The following is a 23,037-nucleotide window of genomic DNA, read 5'->3' on the forward strand; positions in this document are numbered from 1 at the left end:
CGTGGCTGTCCTTTTGAACACCCACAGAGAGAGTGCTCCTCCCTGCAGACAGCAGACAGGGCAGCTCCAGCCATTCCAGCACTGACTTCTGGGCTTTGTTTTCCCAGCACTGGAAAATCATCACATTATTTTCCCTCCTCTTTCCAAAATATCCAATCTCCAGTGACTCACCACCAGCCTTAGGTGAAGACCTGAGGCACTTACAGAATCACAGAATTGTCTTGGTTGGAAAAGACCTTTAAGATCACTGAGTCCAACCATTCTCTAAGTCTACCAAGGGTGCTGCTAAACCATGGCCCTCAGCACCTCTGCCTCTTATAAACACCTCCAGGGATGGGGATCCAACCACCTCCCTGGAGAGCCTGTTACAGTATTTCAGAACCCTTTCAGGGAAGAGTTTTCTTCTGATATCCAACTTAAACCTCCCCTGGTGTAACTGAGACCATTTCCTCGCATCCTATCACTTGTTTAGTAGGGAGGAGAGATGAGCCAGGAGCCATGCTCTTGTGAGCAACATCTTTATGTGATACTTTACAGAGAGGACAGCACTCAGCACACTACACTGTTCAGTCCCTTCCCATTATGGAACAGCAATTCCCCTCGGGGAGGACTCCCAATTAAAATAATTAGAGACTTCCTGCAGCAGGTTGCTTATGCAAGGCAGGATGGACAGCAGAACCACTTGCTCCACCAAAACCTTTCCTTGCTCTTACAGCAGAGGCAACACCTCGGCTCAAGCAGCCCCTCTGCGAGTGCACCAATCCCCTCCATTCCCCTGACAGTCTCAGGGAGTGTGCAACATTTGGTTAAAAATCCTGGGGGTCCTCTCACCACTGGGCTCTGCTCCTAGGTCCCACCATTAGGACCTGTCCAGGAATTCCACATCATCTTTCTTAGGAGGAGCCTAAGAATTAAAATCAACCCTGTGCCATCCTGCGATACCACGAAACAAGAGTAATTTGGGTGCAGCCCCACCGGCTCGCTTGATGCACCATGAAGCAGAGGTGGTGGCAGTTAAGTCCTCTTCCTTTTTTTTTTTTTTTTCCTGAGAGAGAGGAATATTAAGGGGTCAGGAGCAAGCAGAAGCTGAAAATGCAGCAGGCTTTGATTCCTAACTTTGATTGACAAAAATCTCCTGTTTTGAACAGTCTGGGCTCACCACAGGGCCTGCTGCCACCCCGCAGGTGTCCTCAGCAGAGGTGGCAGGGCTGAGACAGGGAAGCTGGGAGCTCCTCCCTGAGCCTGCTATGGCTTGGGCATGGTGAAGTCCCATGCTGTCTCCTGGGCACACTTCCACATGGCTCTCATGAGCCGTGTGAAGCCCATGTCCTTGGGCTTCTCCAGGCCTCGCATCAGGCGCTGCTTCATTATGGCCACAAACTCCTTGTTGCTCAGCTCACCGTTCCCTGAGGGAGGCAAGCAAATGCTGTTAGAAACCCCAAATCCCATCAACAGTCTCCTCTCCACCTGCACTGACTTTAAAGGGCAGCAGCCACCAGAGTCAGATCTTGCAGAGACTGAAATCACGTTTGGCTTCAGCTTCCTAAAAGATCCTGCTGAGCGAGGGCTGCCCAACAACAGTGTTTAAATCATGGAATCAGGGAATAGTTATGGTTGGAAAAGAGCTCTTCAGATTGAGTCCAACCATCAACCCAACACCACCCACATCCCAAAGTGCCATGTCCACATGTTTTGAACACCTCCAGGGATGGTGACTCGACCACCTCCCTGCTGGGCAGCCTGTTCTAATCCCCTCTACTCTTGCAGCAAAGAAATTGTTCCTAATGTCCAACCTAAACCTCCCCTGGTGCAACTTGAGGCCTTTTCTTCTTGTCCTATCAATTGTTGCTTGGGAGAAGAGACCAATCTCCACCTCACTCCCTCCTTTCACAGGTAGTTGCAGAGAGCAATGAGATCTTCCCTCAGCCTCCTCCAGACTCAACACCCCCAGTTCCCTCAGCCACCCCTCACCAGATCTGTTCTCCAGACCCTTCAGCAGCTTCAGTGTCCTACTCTAGACATGCTCCAGCAACTCAGTGTCCTTCTCAAGCCTATAACAGACATTACCCTACTTAGCTTGGCACCATCACATCCTGCAGGACCTGGAGTCTTGGAGCTTGAAGACACAAAAGCAAATTCAAAGCAAGTGCTCTTGTGCCCGCAGGGAACTCTCCACTTTAAGTGATTGAGGGAATTACAGGAGCAGAGATTTTCTTAATGGAGAGGAAGGGAAGGTTCATTTATCTAGTGAGGTTACTGAGAATTGTGTCAACTAAATTTAGGTTAAAAATATGATTATAGTAAATTGGGGCAAATTTTATTCTGCAGTTGCCTAACCACTGATAAATTAAAACCTCTGGGATTTTTATTTAGGGCACTGGTTGATCAGAGAGGAGAGCAGCAAGCCTGACATGACCAAGAGCTTGATGCCTCTTTGTTGAGGGACTGATGCCTTCTGCCATCATCATGGAGTGGTTTGGGTTGGAAGGGACCTCCAAAAGTCATCCAGTCCAACTCCCCTGCAGTCAGCAGGGACACCACTAGGTCAGGTTGCTCACAGCCTTGTTGAGCCTGACCTTGAATATCTCCAGGGATGGGGCCTCAGCTATCTCCCTGGGCAACCTGTTGCAGTGTTCTACCACCCTCATGGTGCAGAACTTGTTCTTAACATCCAATCCAAATCTGCTCTTCTTTAATTTCAAACCATTGCCCCTCGTCCTATCAGTGCAGGCCTTTGTAAACAGTCCCTCTGCAGCCTTCTTGTAGGTCCCTTTCAGGTACTGGGAGGCTGCTATTAGGTCTCCCAAGAGCCTTCTCTTCTCCAGGCTGCACACCCCCAGCTCCCTCAGCCTGTGCTTGTAGCAAAGGTGCTCCAGCCCCCCAGTCATCTTCACGGCCCTCCTCTGGACCTGCTCCATCAGGTCCATATCCTTCCTGTGCTGGCAGCATGCATAGTCCACATCACAGTGTTCTGTCCACAGCCTGCAGTGCACACATCCTGTTCTTATTTTGCTCCTTGCCTATGGTGCAGAGGTGATAGCACTGAATTTAGCTTCTGGGGAGCAGTTCAGGAAAGCAGCCCACCTCTGAGCACAGAAAAAATAGGAAGGAACATCAGCCCTCATGATACAAACCCACCAGTGCCATCAGTTCTCCAGAAAAAAGGAGAGAGAATCTCTCTGGCTGATGTGGGGAACCACACTGTTGTATTTGATGGACAAGTTTCCTCATCTGAGAGCTTTATTTTCCTCCCTGCCTTACAGCCCAATGCAAATCTGGGCAGAGAAATTCCAGCAGCCTAGCAAGGGGTGAATAAAATTCGAGATCTCTGGGGTTGCAGGTTTTTCATGCATGCATGGTAATGTCTATACAGAGTGAAAACACACAAAGAGCTCTGTGCCTGCTCTTCCACTTGCTTCCTTCCTCACAGGGACTCCCCTCTGGCACAGCCTTTCCCCTCCACAGCTTTGCTATCAAAATATTGAGGAGATTCTCCTGAGAGGATGCAAATGTGGCTATGCTTCAGTTTGATCTCCAGTCTGATCAGCTGCCTTGAGGATTCTATCAGTAACTGGCACTGAAGCACTGAGGAAAATAAATCAAGAGATGCAAACTCAGAAAAGTGGGGCTGAAACCAAGAGGGACAACAGAGAATAAATAAATGGAGATTTTCTTTTTTAATCTTCCTGTTTCCATCAGAAAGCTTTCTATGCACCAGAGCTGCCAGGTCCCAGTGACTGCTGGAGAAGCAGGTTTGGTCAAATGGAGAATTTTGTTGCTTTCCCAGTCTGAATCACTGCCATGGTGGCAAAGGCTTCACTAATTGTAGACCCAAAACTGCTCCAGTGTGGCACCAAGCTACCCCAAAGTGCTTGCATCCTCTACAGGCCAGCAAAGCAGGAGCTTCCCAGCAGAATTACCCCAGGGTGAGGGAGGAGATTCTCCCCCTCTACTCTGCTCTGGTGAGACCCCACCTGGAGTACTGCATCCAGTTCTAGAGCCCCTGTTATAAGAAAGATCTGGAGGTGCTGGAAGGTGTCCAGAGAAGGGCCATGAGGATGATCAGAGGGCTGGAGCTGCTCTCCTATGGTGAGGTTCTGAGAGTTGGGGCTGTTCAATCTGGAGAAGGCTGCAAGGAGACCTTCTTGTGGCCTTTCAGTATCTGAAGGGGGCTACATGAAAGCTGGGGAGGGACTTTGGAGGGTGTCAGGGAGTGACAGGACTGGGGGGAATGGAGCAAAACTAGAAGTGGGGAGATTCAGATTGGATGTTAGGAAGAAATTCTTCCCCATGAGAGTGGTGAGACACTGGAACAGGTGCCCAGGGAGGTGGTGGAAGCCTCATCCCTGGAGGTTTTTGCAGCCAGGCTGGATGTGGCTGTGAGCAACCTGTGGAGGAGCAGCTGAGGGGACTGAGGTTGTGGCTCTCTACAACTCCCTGAAAGGAGATTGGAGCAAGGTGGCGGTCAGTCTCTTCTCCCAAGGAAAAAGTGACAGGGCAAGAGGAAAGGGCCTCAGGTTGAACAGGGGGAGGTTTAAGTTGGACATTAGGAACAATTTCTTCCCTGAAAGAGTTGTCAAACCCTGGACGAGGTTGCCCAGAGCACTGGTGGAGTCCCCATCCCTGCAGGGGTTTCCAAGCTGTGTAGATGTGGTGCTGAGGGCCATGGTTTAGTGGTGACCTGGCAGTGCTGGGTTAATGGTTGAACTGGATGATCTTAGAGGTCTTTTCCAACCAAAATGATTCTGTGATTCCATAATCCTGGAAGCCACATACCAGCAGATACCCATCCTAGAAGGACAGGAGCATCTGTACAGACCCACAGAGGAAGAGCAGATGGTAGTGTGGCAAGAAGAGCCCAGGCCATGGCAAGCTTTCATGGCTAGCAATTTGTTCTGTGTAGTTCTTCCCCTGGACTGACTCTCTGCCAGCCTGGCTGAGAGGAAGGGGTGGGGCTGGGGGTCGCTCACCATCGCAGTCGAAGAGCGCGAACACCACGTCACACACGTGGTCAGACAGCTCCACCTTGGCCACCGTCCTGGCCACCTGCTGCATGGTCACTGCAACACAGAGAGGGAGAGAAGCTTAGTGACACCTTGTGAGCTGCAGCCACAGTCAAGTGCAGGCAGAGGAGTGGAGAAGTTTCACTCCCGTGGTGGGTGGAAAATTCCCCCCAACATAAAATTGCCAGAGCAGCTCAGTTGGAAAGCAAATGAAGCAAAACTACAAGCTGGAGATGAAGTGCAATGAGTATGTACAAGATGTACAATATTTACAGGTAGTTATAATTTATAAACAGCACAAGAACCTCCCCCTGGACAAACCAGGAGGCTACCAATAACTTCCCCACTCCCTGCTCCCTTCCTTCCCCCTGTACACACAGGACAAGAGAAAGAGCAGCGAGTTGCTCTTAGTTACTTAACCACACCAAGAACACATTCAAGGTCTGCAAAGCCAGCAGAAGCCACAAGTTCTGGCCAAAAAGACAGAAAGTTACTTTACCAAAGTAACTTTTATGTTTGTTATCTGTCCGATGGGATGATTTGGACCTTATCATTATTTTCCTTTTTACATCCAGTGGTAATTTATTTACATTCTACCACTTTCTGTTCAAAAGCTGTGGAAAAAATTTCTAGGCACAGCCTAACACTGCCAGAGCTCCTCCATGGAAAACTGCCTTTGCAAAACCATGGGGTGTTCATAGAGGCTTAAAATAAGCTTCACCCCCAACCTGTTCAACACATGCCTCAAAACCAGGATCTTCAAAGCCTGCAGCTTCCTACTGCAACACAAGGGGTGTGGCGACACTGCTGGTGAGCACCTACCTGCCAACACCTGCATGTGCAAGATAAGCATTAGAAAGGCCAAGAGGAGATGTTGTTCTCCCCTCTTGGGTTACAAAATTAGAAGTGTCAGCACTACAACAAAAACCAGGATGGGAAATCTCTCCTGACAGGCTTGAGCAAGAAGGCAGCTCCTGCTGACAAGAGCTGCAGTGATAGAATCATGGAATCATTTTGGTTGGAAAAGACTTTCAAGATCATCCAGTCCAACCATTCTCTAACTACCAAGGCTAGAGCTAAACCATGTCCCTCAGAGAATCAGAGAATTGTTTGGGTTAGAAAAGACCTTTGAGATCACTGAGTCCAACTATCATGGGATGGGGATTCAACCACCTCTCTGAGGAGCCTGTTCCAGTCTTTGAGAACCCTTTCAATGAAGAAGTTTCTTCTGCTATCCAGCCTAAACCTCCCCTGGAACAACCTGGAACAACCCTGGAACAACCATTTCCTCTCCTCCTATCATACATTATGTGTTCAACCATTCCAGCAGGCTGGGAATAATACAAACTGGGTTTCCTGTTAAGCAACCCAGGGCTAATAATAGCAGAAGGAACCTGTTCACCCTCTCCCTGTTACAGGCTCTGCAGCCAGCAGAGCTTAACCTTGCAATAAAATGAAGAGTTCTAACAATTTATTTCTCTTCCCCACCGAGACTGGCAGCTGAGCTCATCAGCAATGAAGAGAGCATGAGTTTTATTCATACCCCAAGAAAAGAGCAATCATTGGAGCTATCAATCTGGCAGGGTTCTGCAGTAGATTTTCCTGGATGCAAGGAAAAAAATCCAGCCCTCACTGGGTGGTTTAGCTGTTTCCCTGCAGGTATTCCTGTGTGTCTGCCTGCCTCTGGTCTCCCTTTGTCAGCTGCTACTGGAAGGATGGAGGCAAGGTAAGAGCAGCTTGGTTGTCTGTGTTTGTAAGGGTTGAAACACTTTGCTTGCTTGCAAATGGAAGAGTTTTGCATGAGCATGAGAGCATTTGAAGGTAAACTGCTTCCCTACGAAGCCTGACTCCAGGCAGCCCCTTCCAGGGAGGCTCTGCACCATGGCAGTGACCCCACAGCAACTGGGATGAACATTCCAAAGATTCATAAAGTGGTTTAGGTTGGAAGGGAGATTAAACATCACCTAGTTCCAAGCCCCCTGCCATGGGCAGGGACACCTTCCACCAGCCCAGGTTGCTCAAGACCTCATCCAGCCTGGCCTTAAACACCTCCAGGGAGAGGGCATCCATGACCTCCTTGGGCAACCTGTTCCAGTGTCTCACCACCCTCACTGCAAAGAATTCCTTCCTAATCTCCAGTCTAAATCTGCCCTCCTCAAGTTTCAATCCATTCCCTCTCATCCTATCACTACAAGCCCCCATAAAAAGTTCCTTCCTGGCTGTCCTGTAGCCACCTTCAAGTACTGGAAGGCTGCTATGAGGTCTCCCTGGAGCCTTCTCTTCTCCAGGCTGAAGAGCACCAACTCTGCAGCCTGTCCCCACAAGGGAGGTCAGAGCTCCAGCCCTCTGATCTTCTTTCACTGCAGAGGTCTCCTCAGCAAGGCAACTAAGGGATGTGGTGAGAGACAAAATCAGACTGAAAGCAATAAAACTCCCTCTGTTTTCATCCACAGCATTCTCCTGGGTGCAGGCACCTTGGTCCCTTTGCAGAGCTGCTGGCCCTCCAGAAATCTCAGAGTTGTGTGTCAAAAAGGAACAAATCAGCACCCATACCATAACTGGATTAATGAGCAACTGCACAAAGTGTTTCTAATAAGATTTTAGTCTTCATCAATGTTCAGATTGTTTGTTTCTTCCCACTTCATTTCTGCTGCCCTGGGTGAGGTTTGGAGTTTTGGGGAAGGAATCCACAGCAACCATCAGGCCTTCTCACCCTATAAAAATCTCTCACTAAATAACCCAGGAGAAAATGGAATTTAAACAAAGGATGGGTTAAAAAATATATAGAACCTCAAGCAGGCATCTGATGATTCCCTGTAATTACTCTTTTTGACTTAAAAATCCTTTCCTACATGAGAGGTATAGCTTTGGCCTGCAGTTATTATTCTGTATGTCACTTCTGTCACCATAAGTCAGGATACAGCTGCTGTGTGTCCTGGCAGCCTGCTTTGGGGAGTGTAAGAGGCAATGGAATCATTAAAGTTGTATTACTTTTGCCTGACCCTTGCCAGCTGAGCAGTGGGGAGACCACACATCTCTCCCATGCCAACCAGGCTGAAGAATATATGATGCCACAGCTCCCATGTGAAAACTGGATAGCAAAGTAAATGGAGGAAGGAATGTTTCATGCCCAGGGACAGCCACAATGTCCATGCATCCCCATACCTTTCCTCTCTGTTCTTCTGAATACACCCAGGTTAGCCAGCAAGATGCAACACAATGGGAGGAAGGAACTGCAGCCCAAACAAGCAGGTGCATTAGGTGGCAGCAGCCCTCCAAAAAGGGCTTTAAAGGTCCAGCATTTAATTACAGAACCATAGAATCCTAGAACTGTTTCAGCTGGAAAACACCTCCAAGATCATTGAGCCCAGCCATCAACCTAACAGCACGCTGGCCACCAAACCATGTCCCCAAGCGCCATGGCCACACGTTTCTTGAACACCTCCACCAGGGATGATGACTCCATCACCTCCCTGGGCAGCCTGTCCCAATGCCTGACCACTCCTGCAGGAAAGAAATTTTTCCTAATACCCAACCTAAACCTCCCCTGGCACAATGTCAAGCCGTTCCCTCTTGTTGTGTCTGAATACTGATACCAGGGAGAAGAGACTGAGCCCCACCCAGCTCCAGCCTCCTTTCAGGCAGTTGTAGAGAGCCAGAAGGTCTCCCCTTGGCCTCCTCTTCTCCAGACTAAGCAACCTCAGTTCTCTCAGCTGCTGCTCACCAGCCCTGTTCTCCAGACCCTTCCCCAGCTTCACTGCCCTTCTCTGGACACACTGCATCACCTCAATGTCCTTCTTGCAGTGAGGGGCCCAAAACTGAACCCAGTATTTGAGGTGCAGCCTCACCAGTGCTGAGCACAGGGGCAAGCAAGCATACAGCACTCAAACCCCACCTCTACCTCCTTCCAAATTCCCTCTCATGCCTGCAGCTGCTTCAAGCTCCACACTTAAAAGAAAACCACCTTTGACTAACCCCTCCTGGGCTCCAGCCCTGCCACCTCCCCTCAACTTGGCTCATCCCTTTGCCTTGTCCTAAGACACAGAGGAGTTAGACCCTGGCTCTCTGCCAGTGCCAGCAGAACGGCTGCTTGGGAAGCCTGGCTGCAGATGGTGCCAAAACCCCAGTGCCATCCCCACCCTCCCCTTGAAAGGGGAATAACCAACAAATTCAGCTGCTGTCCTCCTCCCAGCCAGGCTGGGGAAGTTTTCTAAGGAATGCTTCTTGTGATTGAAGAGAATGACAGCCATTATGTTTCAGGTAAAATGAAAGATGGTCTAATAAATAATCTGCATCTTGTTCCACAGGTTATTAAAACTCAGGCTTATGATCCTTTGGAGAAGAGGAAGCTACTTTAACTTCAGCACAGAAAACAGGTTGTCAAGCTATGGCTGTTTGGTGTCATCCATTCCCCCCCCGCCTCCTCCCAAATGTTAAAAGGTCCTTCTCAAACGATAGCAACACTTGCAGGGATTTACTCGAGACACAAACCACCCTCCTCGCCTCCTGCCTGTGGGATGAGTAACTTCTACATCTGTTGGATTTGAATTAGCAGCTTGGTGAAAGCCTGACTTCTGGAAAGCACACCCCATTTACTGCTGGTTTGATTTGTGGCTGCAATATCCAGACTCAGAGTGCACATATATGGGAACAGGTAATGCATGGACAGTTTAGGCACAGGAGAACACAGAGCTCTGCTGCAGAGCCCTGGGGTACCTCTGCTGCAGAGCCCTGGGGTACCTGTGCAGCTTGCTTTGCCCTTTTGTGAGGACCACAGTGTGCCTTCTCCTCAGAGCACCTCTGGGCTGAGCAGCATGGAAGGGTGTGAGGGGAGATTGATGTCAGCTGCCAGGTATCCACTTCCCTGGAGATATTCAAGGTGAGACTCTGAGCAACCTGATCTAGTGGAGGATGTCCCTGCTCACTGCAGGGTGGTTGGACTAGATGACCTTGAGAGGTCCCTTCCAAGCTGGGTGATTGATTCTATGATATTTGCAGGATAACTCTCCTCTTTTGCCTGAGGAAACCTCTCCTGACAGCCAGAACCTAGGGACAGCCAAGCCCATGAGCAGTTTGATCCATGTCCTGCACACCACCAACCCTACTCAAGATTTACTTACTGTAGCCAATACTCCTAGCTCAGTGGCTCTGGCTCCAGCTCAAGCTCATTAATCACACATAATTAAACAGCAAGCACTGATTTACCAACTGCAGATAGACCTAAATACTCCACAAGTACATACTGCATGATAAGGCAACTGCAGACACAGAGTAAGTGGAATTGCATCCTAGGCTGCATCAAAAGAAGTGTGGCCAGCAGATCAAGAGAGATGATTCTGCCCCTCTCTTCTCCTCTGGTGAAACCTCACCTGGAGTGCTGTGCCCAGCCCTGGGGCCCCCAACACAAGAGAGACATGGACCTGCTGAAGAGGGTCCAGAGGAGGGCCACAAAGTTGGTTCAGGGGGAACACTCTCCTATGAACACAGGCTGAAAGAGTTGGGGCTGTTGAGCCTGGGGAAGAGAAGGCTCCAGGGAGACCTTACAGCTACATGTCAATATCTGAAGGGGACCTACAGGAAGGCTGGGGAGGGACTGTTTAGAAGGGCTTGGAGTGATAGGATGAGAGGCAATGGGTTGAAACTGGAGCAGGGCAGATTTAGGTTGGACATCAGGAGGAAGTTTTTCACAATGAGAGTGGTGAAATACTGGAACAGGCTGCCCAGGGATGTGGTTGATGCCCTGTCCCTGGAGGCATTCAAGATCAGACTTGATTGGACCCTAGGCAGCCTGATCTAGTTGGAGGTGTCCCTGCTGACTGCAGGGGTTGAACAAGATGACCTTTGAGGGTCCCTTCCAAACTAATGCAATCTGAGAATCTGTGACTTGCTGGGTTGTTCCCCCATGGGATGGTACAGAAAGGGCACTGAGCAGCAGCAGCAGCACCACTTCCATACTCCACATTCTTTCTTTTAAATGAAAGGAGATCCTATCAAGTTCTTTTATCTTTAAGTTTTAAGGTAACAGTGATCTAAATCAGAGAGTACAGATAATTTCCCCTCAAAAGAAAAAGACAAGGAGCAATGTGACACATTTGACTCCCTTTGCAATTCCATTCCCCCAAACCTATTAATGCCTTAAGATTCCCTCCAGAGCAGCAGCTGGAAGAACAGCTTACTTCTGAAACATTTCATTTTGCAGCTGCCTCAATACATCAGCTTTAACTTTCCAAGAGACAAGAGTTTCCTCTTGGCCTAAAAAAAATCTTGTGATCAGCTTGCCATTGGGGTTTGTTTTGTTATTTTAATATCCCCCCAGTCTGAGCATTCAGAAAACCAACTCCTTTTTAGAGAAGAAAAGCAGGGACTTGTGACAGATCCTGGCAGCAGATGAGTGTCAGATCTGAGAACATACCTGATATGGATGAGATCAAGGACATGATCTGATCAATAAACCACACTGTTACCCAGCTCCCCAGAAAATACCACCTCTGAACTTTACTCAGCCAGCTCCCCTGGCCATGTACACTCTCTGGATTGGGAGTTATCTGAAGACAGCCTGGACAAGCTTCACTGCTCAGTCTGGGGCCTCAGTGGGGTTCCAGTGCTTTCCCTCCTTCCCTCTAGCATACCTGGGAGCTCCAGAGGTGCTTGGGTGACTTGGATTATTGCAATCACTTGGATTCAGATCAGAAATGCAGTAGCTGGCCATACAGCTCTTATGAGAATCAGAGAATTGTGTGGGTTGGAAAAGGCCTTTGAGATCACTGAGTTCAACTATCATCTAACTCTTGCTGCTGCTAACCCATGTCCCTCAGCACCACATCTCTGTCTTTGAAACACCTCCAGAGATGGGGATTCAACCACCTCTCTGAGGAGCCTGTTCCAGTCTTTGAGAACCCTTTCAGTGAAGAAGTTTCTTCTGCTATCCAGCCTAAACCTCCCCTGGAACAACTTGAGGCTGTATCTTCTTGTCCAGTGTCTTGTTACTTGGGAGAAGAGACTGACCCCCACCTGGCTGAAACCTCTTTTCATGGAGTTGTAGAGAGTCAGAAGGTCTCCCCTCAGTCTCCTTTTCTCTATCTGTAGGCAAAGCCTCTGATTTTAAGCAAAACAAAAGAAGGGTTGAACAGTTCCTAGCACCAGCTCCACTGCTGGTTAGTGCCTCTGCTGCAGGGATCATGGAGACCTCTACAGAAGACAGAGTTTGCAAGGATTCTACTTGTAGTACTGCTTGTCTTTGGCACCGATTTGAAGTGCTTTGTAAGAGGAGAGAAGATCTCCTCTTCAGGAGACAGGGATGAAGAAGAAACAGTGGTGTGCCTGGGATCTGGTACCAGAGCCTGTGATATACCCACTAGGTCATCCTGCCTCTGCACATACCAGTCCTGAATGGTCCAGCTGAAAATATCATCATGATGTGTGTGTGGGTCAAGCTAGATGACTTTTAAAGGTCCCTTCCAACCCAAAGCCTTCAATGAGATACCACTGACTTATCAGTCACCATGAAATCACCACTTAACAATCTGTTCAGGCTCTACATGTCAGTCTTCTTCCCAGGTCTGTGCCTAAAACCAGGTTGAGTATAAAACCTGAAGTCCCTCTTTTATCCATGGCTGTAGCAAGTCCAACCTCTCTGAAGTTTAACCTATCACCCTGGGCTTCTTCATTAGCTTCCCAGCTCTGGAGATCTGGACAGGCTGAGAGCTGGGTAAAGGCAAACCTCATGAAGTTCAGCAAGGGCAAGTGCAGGGTCCTGCACCTGGGGAGGAGTAACAGCAGGCACCAGGACAGGTAGGGGTTGCCCTGTTGGAAAGCAGCTCCATGGAGAAAGACCTTGGAGTGCTGGTGGACAGCAAGTTCTGCATGGGACAGCAATGTGCCCTTGTGGCCAAGAGAGCCAATGGGATCCTGGGGTGCAGCAAGAAAAGTGTGGCCAGCAGGGCTAGAGAGGTTCTGCTCCCCCTCTGCTCTGCCCTGCTGAGACCACACCTGGAACACTGCATCCAGTTTTAGGTTCCCCAGTTCAAGAGAGACAGAGACCTGCTGGAGAGAGTCCAAGGGAGAGCCACAAGGATGCTTAGGGGACTTGAGCATCTCCCCTGTGAAGAGAGACTGAGAGCCCTGGGGCTGTTTAGTCGGGAGAAGAGAAGGCTGAGAGGGGATCTGATCAATGTCTATCAATAGCTGAGGGGTGGGGGTCAAGTGGAGGGGGCCAGGCTCTTTTGGGTCGTGCACAGTAGTAATAAGACAAGGAACAATGGATACAAACTGGAACAGGGAAGGTTTCAGCTCAACAGGAGGAGAAACTTCTTTCCAGTGAGGGTGACAGAGCCCTGGAACTGGCTACCCAGGGGGGTTGTGGAGTCTCCTTCTCTGGGGACTTTCCAAACCCACCTGGAAGCATTCCTGTGTGGACTACCCTAGGTGATCCTGCTTTTGGCAGAGGGGTTGGACTGGATGATCTCTGGAGGTCCCTTCCAACGTGTAACATTCTGTGATTCTGTCATTCAGCATCAGCCCCCCTGCCAAGTTTGAATACCTTTATCAAGAGATGCTCCAGCCATGTGGTAGAAACTCAAAGCCGTGTCCACGTCATTTATGTTCTTCAGAAAGGTGAAGAAGTTCTCCACCTCCTCAAATGTCAGCCCCTAGGACAGAGAAAAGATGGTCTTATGGTGGTGGGAAAAGTAGAACATGCCACTACTTGGATTATGAAGGACCAAGTGATTCACCAGCCCAGAGCTGTAGCCAGAGGGGAATCCATCTGCACTCCTACCTTGGTTCTTGAGGATATGGTTTGTGACTTGTACTTTCGTCAACTGCCTCTGCTCTCCTCCTTGTCCCACCAGGTGTGCCACAAGAAGGGACTTCCCCATGCACAGTCAGCAATGGCAGAGACCATTTCTCTGGCCTTGCTTCACAGCCAGCTCTCTCCCAGCACAACAGACACCCCATGAGGCCATGACTGGGATGCAGGAGATCACCAGAAGCAGCACCATTTGAAGCCTGCACACTTGCAAGGACCATAATGAAATAGTTCCCATGCTGCAAGGTCTCTCCCAAGGGGCTGAGGGATCCCTGGGAGAATCCAGGTTTCTCAGAAGGTGACAAATCCCAGATGGGTCCCAGTTAGCTTTGCTGCTGGGGGCAATACTGCTGCAGGGATAGATGATTGTCTGCTTGACTTCCCAGCAGTCACCCAGAGCTTGGCTCACCCTGGGACAGGTGAGCTTCTGCTCAGTGAGCAGCACTCACAGCCACACACTTGGGTAGTCACAGAAAGACACCCTGAGTGCCCCCCAGGGCCAGCACCACTGCATCCCAGCACAGCCAGTGGGCAGGCAGGGGATGAGCAAAACACTCCTCTCTGCCCAGTCTGATCATCAAGGAGCATGCCAGGAGAGCCTCTGCTGATGAATATGATGAAAGGGAGTCTGAGACCCCCTCTTGGTCACACTACACCACACAACACTGTTTTATTGACCCATTCAGCACCAGCACAACAGCATCAGTGCTGGGACCCCTCACCACATGAAGGACATGGAGGTGCTGGAGTGTGTCCAGAGAAGGGCACAAAGCTGCTGAAGGGTCTGGAGAACAAGTCTTATGAAGAGCAACTGAGGGACCTGGGGTTGCCCAGGCTGAGGGGAGAGCTCATTACTCTCTGCAACTCCCTGAAAGGAGGTTGGAGTGAGGTGGGTGGGAGTTGCTCTCTTCTCCCTAGTATCAGGTGATAGAAGGAGAGGAAATGGCCTGAAATTGTGCCAGGGGAGACTTGGATTGGAGATTAGGAAAAATGTCTTGACTGCAAGAGTGGTCAGGCATTGGAACAGGCTTCCCAGGGAGGTGGTGGTGTCTCCATTCCTGGAAGTGTTCAAAAAATGTGTAGACATGGCACTTTGGGACATGGTTTAGTGGCCATGGTGGTGCAGGGTTGAAGGATGGACTCTGTGATCTTAGAGGTTTTTTCCAACCTTAATGATTCAACGAGTCTAAGAGCTGCAGCCTCCCAAACTCCCCCACCACAGCCACAGCTTGGAGCCAAAGGAGGAGGCAAAATCATCAGCAGTCAGCCTTCCCATCTGGAAGAGATAAATCAGCTTGTCCAGAAGGCTTCAGGTTCCTCCTATCCTGTCTAGCATGACAGACTGACAAAGCAAGCCACTAAAAATCCCATCTGCATACCATGGATGGATTCATGGTCTGGATGGAAGAGCAGCTCTTCAGTGGGGACTGCCAGCTGCAAATGGCTGTGATGTAACCCTACTCAAACTCTTCCTAACTACTTCTGATCAGGCAAGCAGCCACCTATCCTGAACAGCACCTTGTTTTATGGGCTTCTCATGTGGACATGGTGCCTCTAGAATTGTTGAGCAGAAAAATGTGCAGCTTGTTCCCGTCTGGGCTGTAACTGTGTGGTAGTGCTCTGATGATGTACACTGCACAGTGAGAAGTGCCACAGCAGGGTCTGTCAGCCCTGGATTCATGGATCCAGACCAAAAAAAAGGATGAGATAGCAAAATGCACACATGGATAATGGACCTGAAAAAATCCCCAGGTACTGTACAAGGAGCTTGCTTTAAATGTATACCTGGTCTGCTTCCTGTGAGGCCAGGCTGAGAGAGTTGGGGTTGTTGAGCCTGGTGAAGAAAAGGCTCCAGTGAGACCTTTTTGTGGCCATTCAGTATTTAAAGAGGTTTACAGGAAAGCTGGGGACAGACATTTTAGCAGGGCCTGTTGTGACAGGCCAAGGGGTGATGGGTTTAAATGAGGGCTCCCCTCAGCCACCTCCTCTTCTCCAGGCTAAACAACCCCAATTCCCTCAGCTGCTCCTCACCAGCCCTGTTCTCCAGACCCTTCACCACTTTGTTCCTCTTTTCTGGACCTGCTTCAGCACCTCAATGTCCTTCTTGGAGTGAGAGGCCCAAAACTGAACTCAATATTCAAGGTGTGACCTCACCAGTGCTGAGTACACAGGGACAACCCTGCCCTGCTTACACTGGTCACACCACTGCTGATCCTTCCTGGCCACCTGGGCACATGCTAGCTGATCTTCAGCCAGCTGTCATCCAACATCCCCAGGCAGAAATGAGGATCTGTTTGCAACATGCACCTTACAACAACTCAAAAAATAGAGTTTTCCACCAGGGAATCCAAGAGAATTCCACCTTGCTCCTACCCTCTGCCATCTCAAGAGAGCAATAAGCTACACAGCTCCTCAAGCACATTTAGAAGATAACCTGGGTTACTCATTTCCCAAAAATCAGCTTTGGCTGGGGAGAGATAAACCAAATAACTTGCTTGTACTGAAAGAAAAAAAATATTTCTTTTTGCTAGGAGAAAAGCAGCTGTGGAAGAACAACTCAAGGGAGAAGACCATAAGCAATTCTAAGCAAAGTGTGGCAGCTCTGCTGAACATGCAGAGGAGTTCAGGTATGCAGGGTAAAGCAGGATGTTTCCTCAAGAAAAGGGCAAAGGAAAGAAGGTTATGAATGAATACAAGAAACTCTGCCATTCTCAAAAGCAGAAAGGTAGAGTAACACTGTTGGAAAATAGCTAAAGGTTAGATTGAAATCAGAGAATGGTCTGGTTTGGAAGGGACCTCCAAAGGTCATCTAGTCTAACCCCACTGCAGTCAGCAGGGACATCCTCCTCTAGATCAGGTTGCTCACAGCCCTGTTGAGCCTCACCTTGAATATCTCCAGGGATGAGGCCTCAACTAACTCCCTGGGCAACCTGTTGCAGTGTTCCACCACCCTCATGGTGCAAAACTTGTTCCTGACATCTAATCTAAATCTGCTCTGCTCTAATTTCAAGCCATTGCTCCTCATCCTCTCACTGCAAGCCCTAAGAAACAATCTCTCTGCAGCCTTCTTTTAAGTCCCTTCAGGTACTGGCAGGCTGCTATTAGGTCCCCTTGAAGCCTTCTCTTCTCCAGGCTGCACAACCCCAGCTCCCTCAGCCTGTGCTTGTAGCAGAGGTGCTCCAGCCCCCCAGTCATCTTTGTGGTCCTCCTCTGGACTTGCTCCATCAGGTCCATGTCCTTCCTGTGTTGAGGGCTCCAGAGCTGGACACAGAAATCCAGGATGAGGTTTCACCAGAGCAAAGTGGCAGAGTTTTAATATTTTGGAGGCTTCCAAGGTTGCTTTGTGCAGAATGAATGGAGATGATGTTTGGCAGGTTTCATAAGAAAGCACTCACAAGCTGAAGCATTTCCAAGGTAAACCTGCCAGGTGGTTTGGTAGAGTTATTTCCATTCCATTCCCAGTATCACACTATCAAAATCATTTCCCTCCCACTTGCTTTGGGAAGCAATAGCAAAGCCAAGCCTCTGCTGCTTTCAGTTAGTAGAGAGTGCAGATAATGATACCTTGCTGCTATAAAAGCAGGCTGGTGAAGTGGGAAAAGAAGGGATTTGGGGGGTGGGGGTAGAAATTCCTCCTGCAAAACATGTTTTTGTCATAAACCTCTCTGCACTACAAGGTGTTCAGTGATTGGAAAGTATTGCAGGATAAATAAAGTGGCTGGGTGGCTTTAATGTCTCTGTGAGGTCCAGGAGGTGAAGGGAGAGCAGTGGAGAGCAGCAGCTCCACTCCCCTTTTATAGGCTGAGAATGAAGCAGAGCCTGAAAGCTGCTGCTTGCCCTGCAGATGTCTAGGATGCAAAGAGATAGAAGCAACATCAGCATTGAGCTTCTGCAGTTTCAAGTGGGAGAAGATTGTCTGGCTCAAGCACTCCATTCATTTACAACGACAGCTTCGCAGCTGCATCCCTGAGGAAGTTCTCCAGAAAGCTCAGAAGGCATTTAACATGACTCTGGTCATGGTGGGCTTGTTTCTAAAGAGATCAAGGCTTACAAAGAAAGCTGGGGAGGGACTTTTTACAAGGGCTTGTAGTGATAGGGTGAGAGGGAATGGCCTTAAACTGGAAGAGGACAGATTTAGACTGGAGGTGAGGAAGAAATTCTTTATAGTGAGGGTTGTGAGACACTGGAACAGGTTGCCCAAGGGAGGTCATGGATGCTCCCTCCCTGGAGGTGCTCAAGGCCTTGAGCAAGCTGGTGGTGTCCCTGCCCATTACAGGGCTGTTGGAACCAGATGATCTTTAAGGTCCCTTCCAACCCAAAGCATTCTATGATTCTATGAGTTGAACTATTCAAAAACCCTCACAGTTGCACCAAGGTGATCCAATGAAAGTATCTAAGTGTATTTGGCTACACAGTGCTGCAGAACACAAATCCACAAGGGATCTGGTCTGAAAAATACCCCAGGAATAAAAAAGAACCCCACAAAGTTTCAAGAACAGGTTACCTTCTAGAAAAGACAATGCAAAGTTAGGCAAGCAGGCTGGATTCTCCATGAGCTGAAACCTGCTGAAGTGGAGGACTTCAGTGCCTTATTTCTCCAGCTCTGCATAAGAATTAACTTTGAGCAGTCCTGGCTGCCAAAAGGCTTATCTGCCTCTGGTGCAAAGCAGCTGGCACCTCTTGCTTTCTTTACATCTTCTTAAACCATTAAATATCTTGCAATTGCTAACAGAAAGGACATTCTGTTCTAGGGTTTTGGGTGTTTCACTGCCCCAGCTCTAAGGAATGATGGATTTTCCACCAGTTCTGTCTCTTGCAAAAGTCATTTTTCTTTTTTCTGTGTGCTATTCCTCAATTTCTCTCCTTGAAAGTCCTTGGAATAAATAAAGCAAGCTTTGCTCTGAATCCAGTTGTCTCTAAATAGAAACACAATCTGGCTGATCTAGGGATGAAGAATAAGGTAAACCCAGAAAGTTCTTCCTCTGCCACAGACGCCAGGGTCTTGGCTTAGACATGAAAGGAAGAAAACATCTGCTGTAAGGAAGCTGCCAAAATAACTTCCTCTGCCTAATTCCTCATACACCCAGCTACTATTCAATAAGATAAGCAGAGGGCTGGAGCACCTCTCCTATGAAGGCAGATTGAGAGTTGGGGCTGTTCCGTCTGGAGAAGAGAAGGCTCTGAGGAGACCTTCTTGTGGCCTTCCAGTATCTGAAGGGGGCTACAAGAAAGCTGGGGAGGGACTTTTTAGGGTGTCAGGGAGTGACAGGACTGGGGGGAATGGAGCAAAACTAGAAGTGGGGAGATTCAGATTGGATGTTAGGAAGAAATTCTTCCCCATGAGGGTGGTGAGACACTGGAAGAGGTTTCCCAGGGAGGTGGTGGAAGCCTCATCCCTGGAGGTTTTTGCAGCCAGGCTGGATGTGGCTGTGAGCAACCTGCTGTAGTATGAGGTGTCCCTGCCCATGGCAGGGGGGTTGGAACTAAATGATCCTTGAGGTTCCTTCCAACCCTAATAATTGTATGACAAGATATATATATATATATATATGTACACACACACACCACCCCCCCTATAAACCCAAATAATAGCAAAAGACTCAACAGTTTAGGAGCATTAAAGTAGAGATGATCTTTTCTGTTAGACACACATCCCAGTTAAGTATTTTTTTTTCCATGTGAAATCAAAGGATTCCTGTTAAAACTGAAGGGGAATGGAGGTACTGGAAAAGCAACATCTATCTCAAAGGTCAAATAAATGAATTTTACCTTGAAAATATCACTGGTTTTATTTAAGCTGGTGGTAAAGAGTTTAAGAAGTAAGATTTCCAACTATGAATGGCTTGGCTTGGAAGGGACCTCTGAGATCATCTACTCCAACCTCCCCATCATGGGCAGGGACACCTCTCAGCTACACTTGGCTGCTCAGGGCCTCATCCAACCTGGTCTTAAACACCCCCCGGGGGGAGGCATCCACAACCTCCTTGGGCAACCTATTCCAGAGTCTCACCACCCTTGTACTGAAGAATTGCTTCCTAAGATTCAGTCTGAACCTACTCTCCCTCAGCTCCAGACCATTCCCCCTTTTCCTGTCACTAGACACCCTCATGAAAAGTCTCTCTGTATGTCTCAGCTCTGGTGAGATGTTGACACCATCTATTAATTATCAAGCCTATTTTCCTACAAATCTGCAAACCCCCTGCTCTTTCTGGCATCCTGAGGCCACAAAGAAGCTGTAGGTACCACAGCTCTTGGCTCGCTTATGATTTCCTCCAATTTTTAACTGTTTGGTATTATTTGCAGTTAACAGAGACCTAGTATTTTCTTCAGAATACCCAAATTCCCCTCCAGCACCAGGAGAAAAATAGTCACTGAGTGGCTTCACATGAACTGAAGAGTCCTGCATTATTTTTGTTGCCAGTTAAGGCAGCAAAAAGGGACAAAAAAAGGACTGGAGTCAGGCCAACAGTGGTGTTTTATGACATACTTTATCTCTAAACCAGTTAATAAATAAAGACCAGTTCTGAAAGACCACTTCCTGTTAGGGAAAAGGGGCTCTAAACCAGTCAGACCAACCCAAAAGGCAGCCAAAAACTTTCCAGCTACTCTCATTTTGAGGCACCACTTGTTTAAAACCCAGTTAATAAAAAAACAACTCATCCTTATAGAAGCACTGAGAAACTCTTAACACTGAAGTAACTCAGAAGCTCACATAATAATCTGCCCATACAAAACTGGGGGGGTGGGGGTGGCTGACACCTCTCAGGCTGTGCTACCATCCAATGACATCAGGACAGGCTGAGAGCTGGGTAAAGGCAAACCTCATGAAGTTCAGCAAGGGCAAGTGCAGGGTCCTGCACCTGGGGAGGAGTAACAGCAGGCACCAGGACAGGTAGGGGTTGCCCTGTTGGAAAGCAGCTCCATGGAGAAAGACCTTGGAGTGCTGGTGGACAGCAAGTGATCCATGGTACAGCAATGTGCTCTTGTGGCCAAGAGAGCCAATGGGATCCTGGGGTGCAGCAAGAAAAGTGTGGCCAGCAGGGCTAGAGAGGTTCTGCTCCCCCTCTACTCTGCCCTGCTGAGACCACACCCGGAATACTGTGTCCAGTTTTGGGCTCCCCAGTTCAAGAGAGACAGAGACCTGCTAGAGAGAGTCCAAGGGAGAGCCACAAGGATGCTTAGGGGACTTGAGCATCTCCCCTGTGAAGAGAGACTGAGAGCCCTGGGGCTGTTTGGTCTGGAGAAGGCTGAGAGGGGATCTGATCAATGTCTATCAATAGCTGAGGGGTGGGGGTCAAGTGGAGGGGGCCAGGCTCTTTTGGGTCGTGCACAGTAGTAATAAGACAAGGAACAATGGATACAAACTGGAACAGGGAAGGTTTCAGCTCAACAGGAGGAGAAACTTCTTTCCAGTGAGGGTGACAGAGCACTGGAACAGGCTGCCCAGGGGGGTTGTGGAGTTTCCTTCTCTGGAGACTTTCCAAACCCACCTGGATGCATTCCTGTGCAGACTGCCCTGGGTGATCCTGCTTTTGGCAGAGGGGGGTTGGACTGCATGATCTCTGGAGGTCCCTTCCAACCTCTAATATTTTGTAATTCTGTGATGTGCTTTACCTGATCAAGCACAATCTTTCTGACCAGGTGTCTTATGCCAAGGTCTCTTACTAAATTAACAAGTGTAGCCTCTGCACCCTTATTCCTCTCTAAATCATGAACAATTCAAATAATTTGTCATTTAAGTTCATCACTAAATTAATAAACTGCCCAGTTGCAGCAGCTAATTAATCCAAGGTTGAGCCAGTAACCAGAAATGTGTCTTCAATGTTTATCCTGGCTGCAGGCCCAGGGTTGTTGTTCAGTGCATTTACATTTTGGATATTACAGCATCCACTTTAATAGGGAAAAGTCTACACCCTGACCAGGATGGATTGCTGCACTCCCCACCTCTTCCATCTCCCTTGCTGCTGGCAAAGTATTTACCTTAGAATCATGGAATTGTTTAGGTTGGAAAACATCTCTAAGATTGTGGCCATTTAAGCTGGGTGCCTCCAAAATACAAGCCACAGAGTTGAGACCTCCAGTGTCTAGAGTGTGCAGCCCAGTGGGTGGGCACAGGAAATCATAGAATCTTAGAACTGTTAGGGTTGGAAGGGACCTCAGGGACCATCTAGTTCCAACTCCCCTGCCACGGGCAAGGACATTTCACCCTAGATCAGGTTGCTCAGAGAGACATCCAGCCTGGCCTTAATAGTGTATTTCACCCATAAATCCTGCACCCTCATAAGTCTGGCTGCAAAGCTGTCTTTCTCTTTCTTCCTTCTGTGCTCCTGTGGGACAGAGACCCTCTCTTATCTGGTAACTCTTTTTTCCTGCACAATCTTGGCCTGTTTAGGCCTAATTCCAGGGTAAAAAGGGGGAGCAGTTCAGGGCTAGCCAGCCTGAACCAGCATCGCAATGGGGCGAGGGGGGAAGAAAGAGCCCTGGGGTTTTTGGTGAACCCCAGGTGTGGAGAAGGGGAGTGTTGGGTTTTTTTTGGTCTGGTGTAAAGGAACTTATGTGTTAAGATTAGAGTGGGGATTTCTTTGAACTTTGTAGTTTTTGTAGCATGTTAATTGCTTTTCCATTTCAACTTTCCATGACTATCCAATCCATTTGTGTCAGCATTATTCTTTTGCCCCTTTTGGAGGAATAGAGCAATCTAGGACAAAGATCAAGTCCAGCTGTCAACCCAACACCACCATGGCCATTAAACTATGTCCCCAAGTGCCATGTCTAATGTTTTTTTGAACACCTCCAGGGATGGTGACTCCACCCCCTCTCTGGGCAGCCTATCTGTATAGTCATCTTCAAGAGATGGAGAACGTTTACTCCTTTCTTAGCACAATGCAGGATGCCTGCCCTCCCCCTGCCCCCAACTTCCCAACTCTGCCACCAATGCCACTGACCTCTCCATCTTGGAAGTGCTTCTTGAGCTGCTTCAGCATGACAGTGAGCTTCTTGGACTGGACCCCACTGTAGGCCAGCAGCATGCTGCCAAACTGCCGCTCCGTGATCCGCCCCTCCACTGGGTCATGCCGCTCAAACTGGAAGAAGGGGGGAAAAAAAACAGGGAGATGAGAACAAAATCACACAGCAGAAAGCTCCATCCAGTGGGAGAGCATAAAAAGGCTCTGTAATAAAAAAAGAGCACTGCAGGAAGTACTCATGAAGAAGACATCTTCAAGCTTG

At 48.7% G+C, this 23,037-nt stretch overlaps 1 protein-coding gene across 1 annotated transcript in view; it reads right to left on the reverse strand.

The window, feature by feature from the left end:
* Positions 1-515: 515 nt before the first annotated feature.
* Positions 516-23,037, reverse strand: part of MICU1 (mitochondrial calcium uptake 1) — a 145,368-nt gene continuing 122,846 nt past the window's right edge. The window contains exons 10-13 of the mRNA XM_054382170.1: positions 22,755-22,892; positions 13,543-13,651; positions 4,971-5,060; positions 516-1,406 (exon numbers count right to left, since the gene is read on the reverse strand). Of these exons, the coding sequence (XP_054238145.1) occupies positions 1,246-1,406; positions 4,971-5,060; positions 13,543-13,651; positions 22,755-22,892 (498 nt within the window). The 3' untranslated portion in view covers positions 516-1,245. The remainder of the gene's footprint in view (positions 1,407-4,970; positions 5,061-13,542; positions 13,652-22,754; positions 22,893-23,037) is intronic.

This window comes from Indicator indicator, chromosome 7 (genome assembly GCF_027791375.1).
Source record: "Indicator indicator isolate 239-I01 chromosome 7, UM_Iind_1.1, whole genome shotgun sequence".
NCBI lineage: Eukaryota > Metazoa > Chordata > Aves > Piciformes > Indicatoridae > Indicator > Indicator indicator.